This window comes from Sinohyriopsis cumingii, chromosome 12, assembly GCF_028554795.1.
Source record: "Sinohyriopsis cumingii isolate HCF-2022 chromosome 12, ASM2855479v2, whole genome shotgun sequence".
NCBI lineage: Eukaryota > Metazoa > Mollusca > Bivalvia > Unionida > Unionidae > Sinohyriopsis > Sinohyriopsis cumingii.
In genome coordinates this window covers 91,373,289-91,389,553 of record NC_142972.1, presented here as the reverse complement: position 1 = coordinate 91,389,553, position 16,265 = coordinate 91,373,289, and the positions used below count along the sequence as shown (strand labels likewise).

The 16,265-nt window shown below is 35.2% G+C and overlaps 1 protein-coding gene across 9 annotated transcripts in view; it reads left to right on the top strand.

Annotated features, from left to right (window-relative positions):
• Positions 1–15,288, top strand: part of LOC149786973 (uncharacterized) — a 51,701-nt gene extending 36,413 nt beyond the window's left edge. For 5 of the 9 annotated variants that reach the window (XR_016425057.1, XR_016425051.1, XR_016425055.1 and 2 more), the window contains 3 exons: positions 2,260–2,413; positions 9,384–9,414; positions 11,323–15,288. Coding sequence is in view for 1 of the 9 variants with exons in the window: in XM_089977522.1 (XP_089833648.1) it covers positions 9,384–9,408 (25 nt within the window). In the remaining 8 variants the exon portion in view is untranslated. Of the gene's footprint in view, positions 1–2,259; positions 2,414–4,410; positions 5,416–9,383; positions 9,415–11,322 lie in introns of those variants that run through there. The other 4 variants (XR_016425054.1, XR_016425052.1, XR_016425056.1 and 1 more) reach the window with 4 other exon arrangements.
• Positions 15,289–16,265: the final 977 nt, after the last annotated feature.

The window sequence follows — 16,265 nt, the reverse complement described above, 5'->3', positions numbered from 1 at the left end:
CGGACATTAAGGAAGACACTTAAGGAGTTTGAATGTGTGAGGTATGGATATACAAACTGAACAGCTCAGTTAATGCCAAAGCAACCATGTAACATTAAATGGGTATGTAGTAAATACCAGTACCATATACCAGTACCATATACTAGTACCATGTACCAGTAACATGTACCAGTACCATATACTAGTACCATGTACCAGTAACATGTACCAGTACCATATACCAGTAACATGTACCAGTACCATGTACCAGTAACATGTACCAGAATAATGGTTATAATTGAGTGAGAGTTAAATAGCGTATTAGTCTTCGTGGTCACTTATAGTAAAGTGAATGTGTTAGGAGTTTTAATAAGTTAGCCTAATAATCCACATCGGCAATGCACATAAATGTGACAATCACAGTTAAAGTACACTGCTAATAACTGACAACCCTAGTTACTGTAGCACATACAACTAAGACAACAGAGCATTTTACACCTCTGATGATTGTAACAATCACAGTTAGCAAGGACAGTAGTCTTTTACTCTGCTAATGACCAATAATCCCAGTTAACACAAACAACATAATATTTTACACTGATAATGACTGACAATCCAAGTCAACATGGACATCAGTCACAGTTTACAAATCCTTTTACACTACTGATGAATTTGACAATCCCATTTAACAATTAGCATGGACAATGGTCACAAACAACATAGCCTTTTAGACTGATAATGACTGATAATCCCAGTTAACATTAACAACGTTTATAGACAACGGAGCCTGTTAGACTAATTGTGACTGTGACAATCCCAGTCAACACAGACAACAGTCACAGACAACATAACCTTTTAAACTGCTCATGATTGATAATCCCAGTTAACATATATAACAGTCACAGGCAACAGAGCTTATTACAGCACTAATGACTGACAATCCCAGTTATAGATAAATTGCCATCAAAAGGTCTTTTTACACTGCTAATGACTGACATTCCAAGTTAACATGGACAACAGTCACAGACAACAGAGCTTTTTACACTGGTACGGACATGGACAACTTTTATTTTGCGGCAAATAATTTAGATCTTAGCAGACAAAGAGATTAACATCAGTTAATTAAAAGACTAATTACTTGCGTGAGTGTGATTTGACACAGTTCATTGATAAGCCATCATAATCTTCATGCGGTCTTCAGAACAGCTGCGTTTTCAAATGCCGAATTTAGAAAGATTGTGCCAAGATTTTAAAACCTGCTGGGGATGGGGGGAGAGCTCTTATGATAATCATCTAAATTGTCATAGAATCAACATATTTATATGTCATGTATAGATATACTTTCAAGTGATTAGCATGTGTACTTCTCCAAAGGTAACTTTACATGATTACTTGTGTACCTGCACAAGGCTGCTAACGGGCATGATTCTCGTGTGACAAACTGATATAAATTAGTAATGACTGACAATCCCAGTTAACATAGGTAAGTCACCAACAACAGTCTTTGTACTACTGATTATGACTGACATTCCCATTCATGAGCAAGGGTGATAAAATTAGTAGACATATCTTGTTTTCATAAAGAAAATAGAACAATAAAGAGATTGAGAGAGGGAATGAAATCATGGAAGATTACATTCCCCTGGGTAGAAAAATGAGAAAACATTCCCATCGGATGAAAATTTGACACTAATGAAATATGATTAGATTTATGCATATGGTGTAAAGATTGTTGAAGAAAAAATGCATGGCAACTTAGGGAATATGAAGTCCAGAGCTTAATGCTTCCTGTCCCAGACCTGGTGTCGATACAGTTTTTTAAAAAAGTTTATGAAAATCGTGAATGTTGTATCTTCAAGATTATATGAAAACAGTCATCAGAATATAGTCATTTCATTCTTTCTTCAGCGTCATAAAAATTTATACAACTGAGTAATACAGAGGCATTCTCTTTAAGAATGGTTGGTTGGCATGGGAGAAGATTAGCGACACATTTTTAAATCTTTTTTATATGCTCTCAAAAGTTGGATCTTCTTATTATTTAATCTTGTGTATCAGTATGTCCATCCAGATATTGATCTTTTTCTGATACCGACGTACTTTTGCAAAAGAATGTACCTAAAACAATTTGATCCATTACTTTGTACCTGTGTTATATATGGAACTTCATTGTGCTTGGATACTTTATCATGAGTAACCAATGCTTAAGTGAGAATTTGTTATGCAAATAATGTGAAATAAGAAAAGCTCAATAAATCATTTAATTCTTTATTGTCACAGTTCAGCGCCAAAAGAGAAGCCTGGTGCTGCCATTTCTACCCTTCCCATAGAGAGTTTCACAAGTGGAGACAGTAAATAACCTGTTTCCTTAGTTACAGGGAACAACAAAAAGCAGCTATCAGAACACATTGCAGCCCCAAAGAGCAAGTTTGAGGTATTAGAATAAATTATAATATGCCCGCCGAAAGGCAGATCGTATATTTTAATATACATCGGTTAACGTTCTTGTTTCTGCACAATAAGTTTAGTTTTGCACTGTCTACCAGTACCTTTGCACAATTTTCTGGATGGCTTGCACTTGCGATAAGAAAGAATCAAATTGATTTTTTTTATCAAAAGGTAAAGGTCAAGGTCACTAAATAACTAACAAAGTAGACTAGTTTCCACATAATATTTCCACATCACATATTTAGGATCAAAAGCTAATATGTCATCATTACTGGTTACCATGATGCGAAGGGGAAAAGTAGTTTCTGCACACAAAAATTAGTTATTTTTTATTTAGACAACTATTAAACATAGGATGGTCATAAATATCGTTCACAATGCTTTTGCTGAAATCTGCTGCTGTAAATTTGGTGTTTTGTCATATCTGTTCACAAATCATTATGGCGGTGACTGTTGCTTGAATCAACCTCAGCATGGCAGATTTGCCAACAGTTGTCCTAATTACACCACAGAATTATGTTTTCCTACAAATATATGAAAATAATTACTACATACTACTTGTTATGAATTGGTATACTCACCTGATTGATCAACGGCCTATCCAGATCTATACTGTGTTTTAATTATTAGCCCATTAGTGATCCATATACACGTAGATAACAGACCTGCCAACCCTTACAATTTTGCCTTAAGTCATACAGAGGTGGCCTTTAAAATATGGACTTGTCAAATACAAGAAAAAAACTATGGAAATATTATTGTTGCAGTAAAATCCAGATAACTGGCTTGTCCATGTTTTATTTTGATCTAGGTTTCACATTAGTTTTATATATAGATTTTTTTAAAAATAAGTCTAGCTTCTGATACGTGTTAAAGACAAGTGAAAATAAATAAGCCTCATAAAATAGTTTTAATAATCAGTACAGAAGAATGAAAAGGAATATTTAGATTGTTCTGAATAAAAGCAGGGAGGGACATTTATTGGACATCACATGTCGATTTGAGTATGTCATGTGGTGGGAAATATGATAGCTATCATGTGAAATGAAGATAAACTATTCCAAGAATTATGTCACGTTGACATAGCAACAAGCCATTGAGCTGCACAGGGTTTGGAACTAAAGGTATATGTGTACATTACACACTTTTCAGATGAACATAATGTTTACAGTCGATGCATCAGTTTGGCATACATCGGCTTGTATCATTGCTTACAAATTTACTATCAGTCATACATGTGTATTTATGATATTAGTTCATGTATGACAGGTAAATTGTAAGCAACGATGCGAGTCCCATTGGTTTGGATACCGAACCTTTTAAATGTTTTCCAACTTGACAATAGCAGTACATGATATTTTGTTACACCTTATGGAAAACTGGTCAGACATATGGAAAAAAATCAGTTGCCTTATGATACGATCTTGTTAGGGTTTGCAGATCTGAGATAGTCATGACCATTGTATGGACGGACTATTCTACCAATTAATGGACCTCATCCTCTTAGGCAGTGTGATCAGAAGAGGTGAGAAACCTCTTAATCAATGGTCACTCATAACAAAATCATGCACAATCATTCACATAACTTAAAATGATCAAAACATACATGTACATTATTAATCTCTTTTGGAAATGATTACAGCATAAATTTCTAAAAAGGATTACTTGATCAGTTGTGTGTATGTGTTTTCTGCTCTCATTCAGATTACTATTTTTTTTTCTTTCAAAAAACATTTTCTCACCTGTATCATCAAACCTTTCAATAGCAGCCACCCATGGAAAAAGACAAAACTAGCTTTATACACAGGTGACTTCTTTACATAGGGTTACCTTTTAAACTTGGTTTTTTGAACAACTACCATGAAACGAATGTCATTATTTATGTAGATGTTGTTGTTGTCAAACTTGTTTTATATACTTCATTCATCACTGTCTTCAAATATGTGTATATTTTGTTCTCTGTCCCTAATTTATATTCCACAGATGAATGCTGTATCTTGTTAATTTTAATCCAGCCTGAAAATAAAAGCTTGGACTTAGGCCCTCTTCTACACCGGCACACAGGGACGAGGCCTCAGTCAGTCATTTTTGACACTGAAGAAGTCAGCAATATCTTTTCGTCTTCCACTCCCTTCCCTTACTTGGGGAAATATCTAGGAAAATGCTTCAAGTCTGATGCCAAGATCAATAACATTGGCAATTCAAAACCTTTATTCATGAGAGTCGACTACTTCTGTCCTTTGCCATCTTCCTGATATAAGACTCATTCTTGCATCTTCTTCACAGACCTTCCAGCATTGGACAAGAAATATGCTGTGGTCAATCTGTCTTTGCCTGCTTCTATATGGTGGATAAAGACTTTCAGTGCACTGCTTCAAAGCTAGTTCCTAATATAGTGGTTATGTCTTCATTATTGGAATTGGCATCTCTGCCAATTTTCAGGCTTGCAGACAAGGCCGGCAATGCATATCCCTTCCAGACCCTGCGAAACACTTCTTCCAGGTTGCCTCTGCTGTTCACTAGTAAGATGTAGGAAGTGTGGAGGTGGGTATGAACTGCCCCTCCGTCTCTCTGCACAACAGTCATTGCCTTATATATCATCTCCAACTCACTCATGAAATGCTATGCAGCCAGTTATAAAACCACTTATCCACATCATTGCAATGGCAGAGTTAATTTCGATCAAACTTAGTAGGATTTTTTCTTCAGACATGCTTTATCAAAAGTGTCTATGGGAGTGTTTCCTTGGAAACGATGTAGCTTCCATACGGAAAAACTATTTCAACCTCATCAGGGCAGCTGAACCACTTTTTAAAATGAAATTTTGTAGATTTGTTTGGTAGTATGGTTTATTGCTGGTGTTAGGTTAAATATTACTAAGGCAGTTTAAAAAAGTGACTTGCCAAAGGATACTCCATGGTAACCAACCCAGACTGATCTGACAGAATTTGACATTGCACCTTTTCAGTTGTGAGTTTGGTTTGGGGATGTTGTATCAAGTTGTTTCCTGGATGGTTGCCCCAGCAATAGTGTGGCTTCTTTAGCATATGTGTGAAAAATCTATGTCCAGATTCTTTTCTTAAATGACTGATCCAGCTTAATAGGAGAGATGCCTCAATTTGTTTTTGGCATGGTTTTTTCTCTATTGTATCCAAACCATACCAGTGATATGGTTCCCATAGCAACCGTGCAGAAAACTTATTTTCAACTTATATAGAACATATGAGTCAATTTTGATTTTAAAAAATTTACAAATATTCATCAGGTCTTGCTCAACAAAAATTGTGTTAAGAGTGTGGATTCCTTATCAGCGGTATTGAAAACCTATTTTTGAATTCTTCTTTACAACATTTGAGTCAGTTTAAATTAAATTTAATAAGACCATATTTTAGAACATTCTGTATCAAAATTTGATTTGGGTGGCTCATACAGATGAGGTGGAACACTTATTTCTAGTTCTTCTCTGATTTAGTTTTAATCAATCATGGTATGACTATTTCTTAACATTTGATCTGTCAAAATTTGTCTGATTGGCTTCGTAACAGTGGTGTGACTTCTTAATCTACCAGGTTGGAAAACTGGGAGATATTGGATATAAAATAATCTGGTTGCCATTTTGTTTTCTATAAGATCATGAAAAAAGGAAATTTCTTATCTGTGCACAGCTTAATTATTTGAAATAAAAATAACATGAAAGAAAATTGTCAAGTCAAAGATTAGCATATGAGGCCATTACAAATTTTAAAACCAAAACATTTTACAAATCTCATGGATCAAATGAAAAAAACAAAATAGTAAGAAATCATTAGAAACATGCAACAGATATCCATTGTTTAAAAAACATAGTAACAAACTTGGTGGTGGTGGGTCCTCAGGAAGCTGCAAAGCTTGAATTTTGCAACCACAGATATTAATCACATCTGCTGAATCTTTGTGAAACCAAATTGATATATTTCAACAACAAAACAGACAAAAATCCATTTTTCTGAAATATTGTTTATGCTGCATTTTGTATTACTGTCTCTGTGATTAACATTGAACTAATCAAGATTACACGTCAGAAGTTTTATTTTTTACCATGAGAAGTTCTCAATCAGCTTTACCATACTGAAGAGTATATTATCTGTACTACCAGTAATTAGGAAGAACCAGTTCTCATTATATGATAGTGAGTACAATATGTGACACAAACTATCATAACATTGTATCATCCAGAGGTGAAAAATTGAGGATTAAAAAAAACTTGGTGTCAAAACTGGGGGTAAAAAAAAAATGGGGGTGGGGTCAAACGTGTACTGACAATTTTTCATCTCACCCTTACTCTTTCAGCTTGAAATAGGATATTGCAACTTGCACAACATACTCTCTCTCTCTCTCTCTCTTTAAAAATACAAATAAGCCAATATGAACAATTAACAAACAAATGCATTGTCCAATCAAAGAATAATTTTATTAGTTCACTTTTCTTTTAGTTTAAGGTCATACTTTTAACAGTCTCCTTATAATCTTTTTGAAGCAATATTATAGATCAACACATTACATATAAACCAATACAAAAAGCCAGATAAATCTTTGTAACCAAATGGCAATTAATTTACTGCCTGTCATAAAATGTGTACTATTGTCAGTTTCATTGTACTTCGTCTAGAACACATTTATCCAAAAATCAAAAGGTCTAATGATTAATCTTCTTCCTAATAAGTTACACTTGAACTTTAAGATCTTTCTTTTATTGCAGCAAGTTAAAAGCCAACAAAATCTGCAATGACCTCCTGACTTTGTAATCCAAATAACACATTTGTCTCAGCAAGTTTACTGATTTCTTTGTTGTGAAAGAATGTCTTGGGTGATAATGTGTTCTCCAGATATCTTGTGGCAAACAAGGGCAGATTTTTTAAAATTCTTATACCCTGTCACGAAACAATTATTCACTTTTGCAGTCTTCGCAATCACATGATCAGAAGTCACACGGGTAATCCTAATGGATGTGCCACATTCCAAATGAATTATTTTCTCCGTTTTTCATTAAAGTTAGATCCACAGTTACTCGTTGTGTTCTGCTTCTTTCACTTTCTTCGCTAATGATTCTTAGTGCATGCCTTTTTAATCTGGTGATCACTTTCTAGTGCAACAAGCATTGAGGTTAAACATCAAGATGACATCTTGCTGAGCTCGATGGAAATCATGTGATGGCTCGCACGATTAGGGGAAGCTACTCTGTCATAACACTGCCTATGCTAGTCTGGTTCCCAGTTTCGTATGCTCCCTGCGTTGCACTCCACTATATGAATAGTGGAGTGCAATGCAGGGAGCATACGAAGCAGGGAACCAGACTATGCCTATGCTCAAAGTATACACGTTGCCATCCCTCATCCAAAGCACTGGATATTAAATAAATCATGATCGCATTATGTGAATCCTATGCATAAAAAAAATGCACGGCAACAAAATGTGTGCATCAATTTTCTCCAGCATGCGTCCCTGACGCACAAATGTGCGTATAGGGAAACACTGAATACTATCTATGATCAGCTTTCATACAATAGAATATTAGTGCTCATATCCAATCATCAGAGGCGGCTTAGTAATACATCTGACCTAAATGAAGATAATACTGGATAAACATGTCCATATTGTGAATTAAATGGATGGGCATGAAAGATACGTCTTGCTTCCCTTTGAAAATATAATGGTTGTGCTCGCTGTACTATTACAGTATTAGGCTACCTGCTAAACAGCTTATCTCACAGTAAAAGAATAGATGCCAAAGCAAGCCAAGTTATATGTTTCAGAATTATGCTGAATTTATCTACTTTAACAAGTTTTACTATGACTTGCTGTATATCGATATAAAATTTAACACTCACAAAAAGGCAAGAGATCGTAATCTCAGATCTGATTTGCCAAAGTTAACTCACATTTTGTCTGTATACAATCATTAAATATGAGCCTTCACCACGAATCCTCTTTCATATATATAAACTTAAATATGATCATCTGATACCCAAAATGGCATCATGGTGGTCAGATAAAAAAAAAATCTTGTCTTGGCCTCTCATCTGGTTTTCACGAATAGAAATTCTTACAGTCAGTCTGATTGCTATGGTGGCAATCATGAAAATCCTTTTACCATTACTGAATGGATGGCTATTTCAAAATGGGTTTTCTTCGTAAATAAGACTTCTGATATATGGCCTGCTTGATTATAAATGAAAATTATGCTGATTTTGCATCCAATATGGCCGTCACTGCAGCCAATTTGATAATCTTACCACTCAAGAATGTCAGGTATGGTTGCAATACTCAAAAGTAAAACAAATGGTCTTATCTTGAATTCCTGGAAATTCCTTTTTTTATCAAAAGAGTATCAACCCCTTCCTGGGACTCCTGCTTTTAATCTTGTATATTTAAAACAAACTGCTGTATATTGTCTTTTTTCCCAGCTTATTATGCATCATCAATAATGACATGAACATCTATTAATATCTTGCTAGAATTATCTTGCTTTGTAATCCGTATGACAGAATCATATATCTTCTGCAATAAATGCAACAGAGAAAGGTAAATTCTGTTACTGCTTTATGTAACATTTACTTGCAGCCTACTGAATCTGTACAAAGACTTTTGAGGGAGTACTGGAACTGTACACAGGCTACTGAATCTGTACAAAGACTTTTGGAGGAGTACTGGAACAGTACAAAGTCTACTAAGTCAGTAAAAATGCCTACTGCATCTGTACAAAAGCAATACTTGATATGTACAAACCTAACATACAAAGCCTATTGAAGGCATTCTGTACACAGTCTATTGAATTTATATGAAACCTACTGAATATGTACATAAACCCACTGAATCTTTAATGCATACAACTAATTCAGTAATATTTACCAAGGGCAGATTTAAAAGTTGATATATCCATTTGAGGTTTTTCTTAATATATTCTTTCTCTATTCCAGGAGAGACAATGAACAGATGAAGTAGATACTGGTAAGCAATAAGAATTGTTATGCATTTTTTTTTACCGTCTCATGATTGTATAAGTGTCAGTTTCTATGGTCGATGATGAAGGTTTACGAACAAAGGCAATCACATTATCCACTCATGTTATAGGTTCTCCATACTTGGTTTTGAAAGACATCTATGGAAAAGATAGCCATAAACTTTGATGTTAAGGGATAACACTTTACTGGCAATGAGAAAGTATTTAGAAAGCAGAGGAGCAAACTTATACAAGACACCAGGGATCCAGTAATCCGTTTAATTCCGAAAATGTTCCCCTCTTACTATTATATTTTTAGAGGTATTTCAATGTCTTCATTCATACTAGAAACAGATGACCAAAACAGTCAGCGGAAATGTAAGGAGATAAAAGTAATGACGTTCCAGATCATGAATGATGTTAAATAACCAGTAATGAATAAGAGTGTCATATATGACCATAGAAATAAATAGGAGTGTCTCATATGGCCTTATTAATAAATAGAAATGTCTCACATGGCCTCAGTAATGACTATTATTGTTAGATATGGACGCATTAATAAATATGTGTGTCAGAAGGAATTCTTAAAATTAAACAGTGATTGTTGGATCTCACTTTTATTTGGTATGTATGCATACATGATACAGAAGTAACATTAATTTCACCAATTCCATAACAGTTTAGAGGCTGTGACACCTGATGGATCTTACGCTTAACTTTTGATATTCAAAAAGATGTTACCAAGCATTGTCAACTTAGTAAAAGATTATGGCTACAGCTTTCTATGGATTAGTTATAATTATAACTTGCTTTTTAACATTCTCCAGTTATGTACAGGATCTAATTCCCCAGAGTGCACAATCTCTTGAAGGTTGGTATAGAATGATTTTAACAATGATTATTGGATGTCAGCCCTTCCTGACATGCCCATTAACTTCAAAGAGACCTTGCACAAGTACGAGTCAGTTTCCTGCTTTCCCAAATGTCATTTACAGGAGATAAGTTCCCAGATTGACCATCATCCTAAATTTTAGCATTCACGTATATGTGCTGATGAGAACTGAAACATTTTCATTTCCAGCATTTCACTACATCATTTACAGGAGATATGGCCACTGATTTCCTAATAGAAATAAAGGCTTACAAGTATTGCTGAATTTCAACCAAAAACTTATTTGAGTTAGATTTTCAGGTGTAAGCTTTGGTATTTTGCAATGCACCCAGAACTAATAGCTGTATTTGCAATCAGGGCTAATAATAATGCACTCATAACTAATAGTTCCATCTGTGAGATGGGCAATTCATGATGCATCCAGAGCTAATAGTTCCATCTGTGAACTGGGCAATTCATGATGCACACAGGGCTAAAAGTTCCATCTGTGAGCTGGGCAATTCATAATGCACCCAAGGATAATAGTGCCATCTTTGAGCTGGGCAGTTCATGATGCACCCAAAGATAATAGGTCCAGTTTTGAGCTGGGCAATTCATGATGCACCAAGAGATAATAGTTCCAATTGTGACCTGGGCAATTCATGATGCACCCAGGGCTAATAGTTCTGTCTTTGATCTGGGCAATTCATGATGCACCCAAGGCTAATAGTTCCATCTTTGAGCTGGGCAATTTATGGTGCACCCAGGGGCATAGATTTATAGCAGTAATCAGGAACATTGTGTTGTAACATTGCATGTGCAGCAAAAGTAATAATAAACTGGTTAATATTACAATACATGTACAAAGTAAATGTAACACACACACATTATATATATATATATATATATATATATATATATATATATATATATATAGCGAGAGAGAGTTTGTGTGTGTGTGTTTGGATATGGAGTGTAAAAACACTGGATCTTTGAAATATCTTCCTTTCTCAACTCAGATTTCATGTTTTATGACCTTTTACAGGAGATGGAGTATCTTGCGAACAACAAGAAGACACGATTTAGTGTTGGGTGTTCTGTGTCCACAGTAGGGCAAATTCATATGAAACACCCAGTTGATATGCTACATTAATGCTGGAAAACCATGAGACAGTATAGACTAAAGCAACCTAAGCAGGTACAGAACCCTGGGAATCATGCGATAGTGGAGTCAAAATTTACCTAAGCTGGTTATTACAGGACCATGGAAAAGGCATTCAGATACAGTGGTATTGACATAAACTGTTTGAAATGATTCTTTCATATGAGAAATTCAGTACTGTGTATGCTAAAATTATTGACAGCTTAAAATAATCAGTGTAATATGACAAAATATGACTGTCTTAGGGTTGTTCCAGTAAAACATACATGAGACCCAGGGAAGGCACTTTTAAGGTGGGGTACCCACCCATGGATGCAATTTAAAATTTTCTGATCATTTTAATATGAACTCTGTGAAATCAAGGTACCTTGGCATATATTTTTTAAAAACTGTCTTCCCTGGGTACAATGTATGTTTAAAAATTGTAGTTTACATGTATGTAACTGTCATAACAGAAAAACTGGAGATGCCACCATATAGATATATCAAGCCTGTAAAGACAAATTTATACATGCAACTGACATTCGCCCAAGAGTTCATCTTGACCTTCAGGGACAGGACTTGAAGGACAATAGCTCTTACAAAAATTCTGTGACTAAAGTAGTTTGTAATGATGACAAAGGGCAGTAACTCTTAAAAAAATAGGTGTGTGCTCAGTAGATACTATGTATGAGGGAGTGATAGGTGTAGGGTGAAGCTGTTTGAATTTTGCAACATACACTGTGGAGAGAATATGTTGGCATACCTCTATGCTTTTTTTTTTACAATTTACCTCTGAAATCTAGGAAGTGGAATTAACCATGTTCAGCTATCATTTTTTTTTCAGTAGAACATCTGAAGTAAGCCCAGACTGTGTACTCAAGAACCAAAAATTACACACATTTTAAAGCAAAATAAAGGGAATTAAAAGTTCACAATACCTAACAAATACAAGTTTTTTTCTATTAGCTAATATAAAAAGTGAGGAAATCCTGGTAAATTCTTTGTCTTTACAAATATAACCTTATTCAAAGTACAAAACTGTTGAGCGCCACCTTAAAGAATCACTCAAGATGCATTGTCAACTTGTGGGAAAAGGTGTTTTATCCAATTGTCAGTTGCACTCATTTTGAGATATTATACAGGGTATTTAATTCCAGAATTGACTTATAGTCAATTTACCCTACCCCTCTGAACTAGTTTGAAAGATAACTTCATGACATCAAGAATGTAGTTTAATGTGAAACAATGACATGCAAGACTAAACGACTATGAAGTACAATGTTTATTTTTCAATTCAAACATCAAATAATATATTCTGAGCATTTCCTGAGTTGTTTACTATTCGTTGTTCATGTTTACAGTCAAGTCATGGGCCCCGAGTGGCCAAGTGGTCTAAAGCGCTCACCGTTATGGATCACTGCCATCTCCCCTCTGTCTGCATGGGTTTGAGTCTTGGATTCGGCCAATGTGGGTATGTGAGAAAGCTTGCCAGTAGCTTCTCATGGGTTAATGCTTCTTACTGGGGGTTTTCCAGGTTCTTCCTCCGCCATTTATACTTGCTGCAATGTATAGGCTATCTTGTGCTGACAAATGACGTAAACCCTACAACAACAACAGTTAAATCAAGAGAGAAGGAATAAATCTTTACAATTTGAAATAATAGTGCAAAAATTATATAGCATTGCATTTATAAAAGTGAGTTCTTGATGTAACTTTATTACAGCATATTGTATGTGTGTGTGTGTGTGTGGTCAAATTAATAAAAACCTCATCGCTTTTTCTAAAACATAATTAAAAAGTGGTGGAAGGGGAGCAGAGGCTGCTTCTTAACAATTTCAAGCTTCTTCCTATGATTTCACATCCTGTTGAAGATCCATCACAACCAGGAACATTTGGTAGCCATGACATTTTCACTACTACATCAACCTACATCAGCCCACAAAAGAAAACATGGATGCAGGAAGACTTAAGAAAAGTGTACAGGTATCCAAGAGTGACCAACCAAGATCCAGATTGCAATCTGGCTCTACAGCTCCATTAATAAAGCGCACAAGATTTGATGTATATGAAGAATCACTATCTTCCTGTGGCCCAAATCAAGGCCATCCAAGCTTCGCCCTGAAAAGAAGAGGAAGAATGAAGAGATGTTCTTTGAGGCAAATGGTGTTAATGATACAAGAGGAAATGTGATTATAAACATATCAAAAGTAACTATTATATTGGAAGCATTACACAAAATGCATGAAAGAGTTGGAAATTGTAGAATATACCGTCCATAAAAAGATATAGGCAAAACACAAGGACTGTGTGCTTTTCTAAAAGTGAAATGTGCCAGATGCATTCTTCAGAAAGCAGAATTGGCAGCATTACCAGAAAAAGGTCAAGAGAAGAGAAATAGAGGTCAAATTACAGGAAACTAAAACAAGATATTGACCCTTTCTTGCTTCAGTTGAAGTGTTTGACCCGAGATGTATTTTATCCTGCCTCAACATTGAACCTCCTTCTTCAAGCCCTTTATATAAGAGAGTTAATGAACTATAATATATGTCAATAAATCTGTTTTACTAGAAACTCAAAAACAGTTTTATGAAGTTAATATGCTAAAACACATGGGCATTCCTGTACAGACACTGCATAAAACCACATACCACAGACTGGGGGTAAGCCTACCACACAGACTGGCTATTGCCATGGAACACACCATGAGCAGAAAACTCCCACTCTATGTGTCATTGCAAACAAACTATGCAACAAGAAAGCAAACACTTAAACTGCAAACTAATCATCACACAGAAGAATCGATGGCCTCAACTGAAGCAAAATTAGCAAAGAAAAATTAAAGCAAGATTGAAATTTTGAACGTATTGAAGATTGATTCTTTAACTTGCGATGCAAGTGTTCAGCTTGAAAACAACTGTTGGGGAACATCTGGCTAAGTTTCAGCGACCCATATTAGAATATACATAATTTGTGCATGTGATGCGTACACTTCAGAAACACCTGAAATATGTAGATTTAATTGATCCTCTCACAGGTAAGAATATACATCTCTTTCAGCAAATATTGGCAAGTGCTATTAGGAGATGAGTGCATTTTGAGCTTGTGCACATGATATATACTTTTGACAATGGCAAAGGCAGTGGTCAGAAATGTTAGTCAGTGTTTCAGAAATAGGCATGAAAACTGCAAAACAAATTCCGTTGTTTAACTTGTCCATTTCGCATCATATTCAGCAATATTTCTGTCACATTTAAATCTTTGTTGTGAAGACAGTGAATAGCTTGAATCAACCCACTACCATTTAAAGTGTACGAATGTTCATTGATTAAAAAATCATTTGCTGAATTGGTAAATACTAAAAGTGTTTTGTTGCATTGTTGTTTTTGTCTGATGTAGTGTGTATACTTGTATTGAAGACTGAATTTCCTCTCCCAGTCTTTCACTGTTCTTTGATCTCATTATCTCATGTGCATATATACTGTCATGGGGTGTCAGATTGATTACAAACAATTCCATCAAGCTGAGCCAATAGGCGCTTAGGCTCTCCAGTGCCAATTATAGAATTATGAAGGGCTGACTGACTAAAAAAAATTTCTATTCGATATGTGAAAATCCTTTTGTGAAAGCGCACACATTTCTTTGTGCCAAGAAGACGCAAGATTTTACCTAGCCTGACATCCGAGACAAAATTACTTTTTGTTTACCATAGTTTATACATAGAACATTTCATGGTGAGCCAAAACAATCTTCCTTTTCCAATGAAAGGTTACATAAAGTATTTGATAACGGTAACGGTCATGTGAGCCCATCCAAATGTCACTTTTATAACATGTGCATGTCAAGCTAAAGTTATTTTATAGGTCATTAATTCTTAATTTAGGTTTTTAAGTATGTCGACAAATCATGACCTTATCATACTTTAGAAATGTCACAGAAAATAAAAAATAATAAACATTATAATGAAATCTTTCGTTGGTTTTTTCCTGACCCATATATTTTTATTTGTCAATACAAAAGAGAAAATGCCCAAATTATCAGTTCAACGAAGAACTGACAGCATATTCTTTGAGAAATATGGCATCCATACAATCACACAGGTTTCTATATTCCACTAGCCATTGTTGTGTTGTGTACAGTGACAAGGGACATAACTCTTCAGCTTACCTGTAGCCTTTTAATTAAAGTAGAATTTGGAATGAATTAGGAGATGAATTAAATATCAATAAATAGGTACACATCCTAGTACTCTTTATGAATGTCCTGCTCTACAGATATTACCCACTTTTGAGAAAATGACGTGTAAGGTGAAGTGGTTTGGATGTACAACATGCACAGTGGAAAAAATTATGTCATACCTTGGTGCTACTTTCATGTACTGGTGCCAACATTTATTTTACATCTTGTAGTTGTGGAAATTTACATACTCTAAGAATACAGTTGACGAAAATGGTTGCTCCCTGTGCTTGAAAAATCAACCTGAATTAGTCGAGGTATGCTAACTATAGCAGTTAATAAAATAGAAAAATAAATTTTGCCCGAGTAGGCAATACCAGCTTGTAAAAGTGCAACAAATGAATGACAGTGTAATAAAAAGTATTTAAATAAAGTTGTCAGCTCAGATTTTATAATTTAACTCTGAAATCCAGAAGTGTGTGTGTGTGTGTGATTTGGATTTTTAATGTAGCTTTAACAATTTTTCAGTCATATTGCTACGATGTGTGCAGTGTGGCAGTTCATAGTTATGCCTAGCACTGGGGCATCATGCCACAGACGTGTCCCACCCAGACACATTGTCCTGACACCAGGCTGACTACTCCAAACACTAACCTCTTAATGCTGAATGC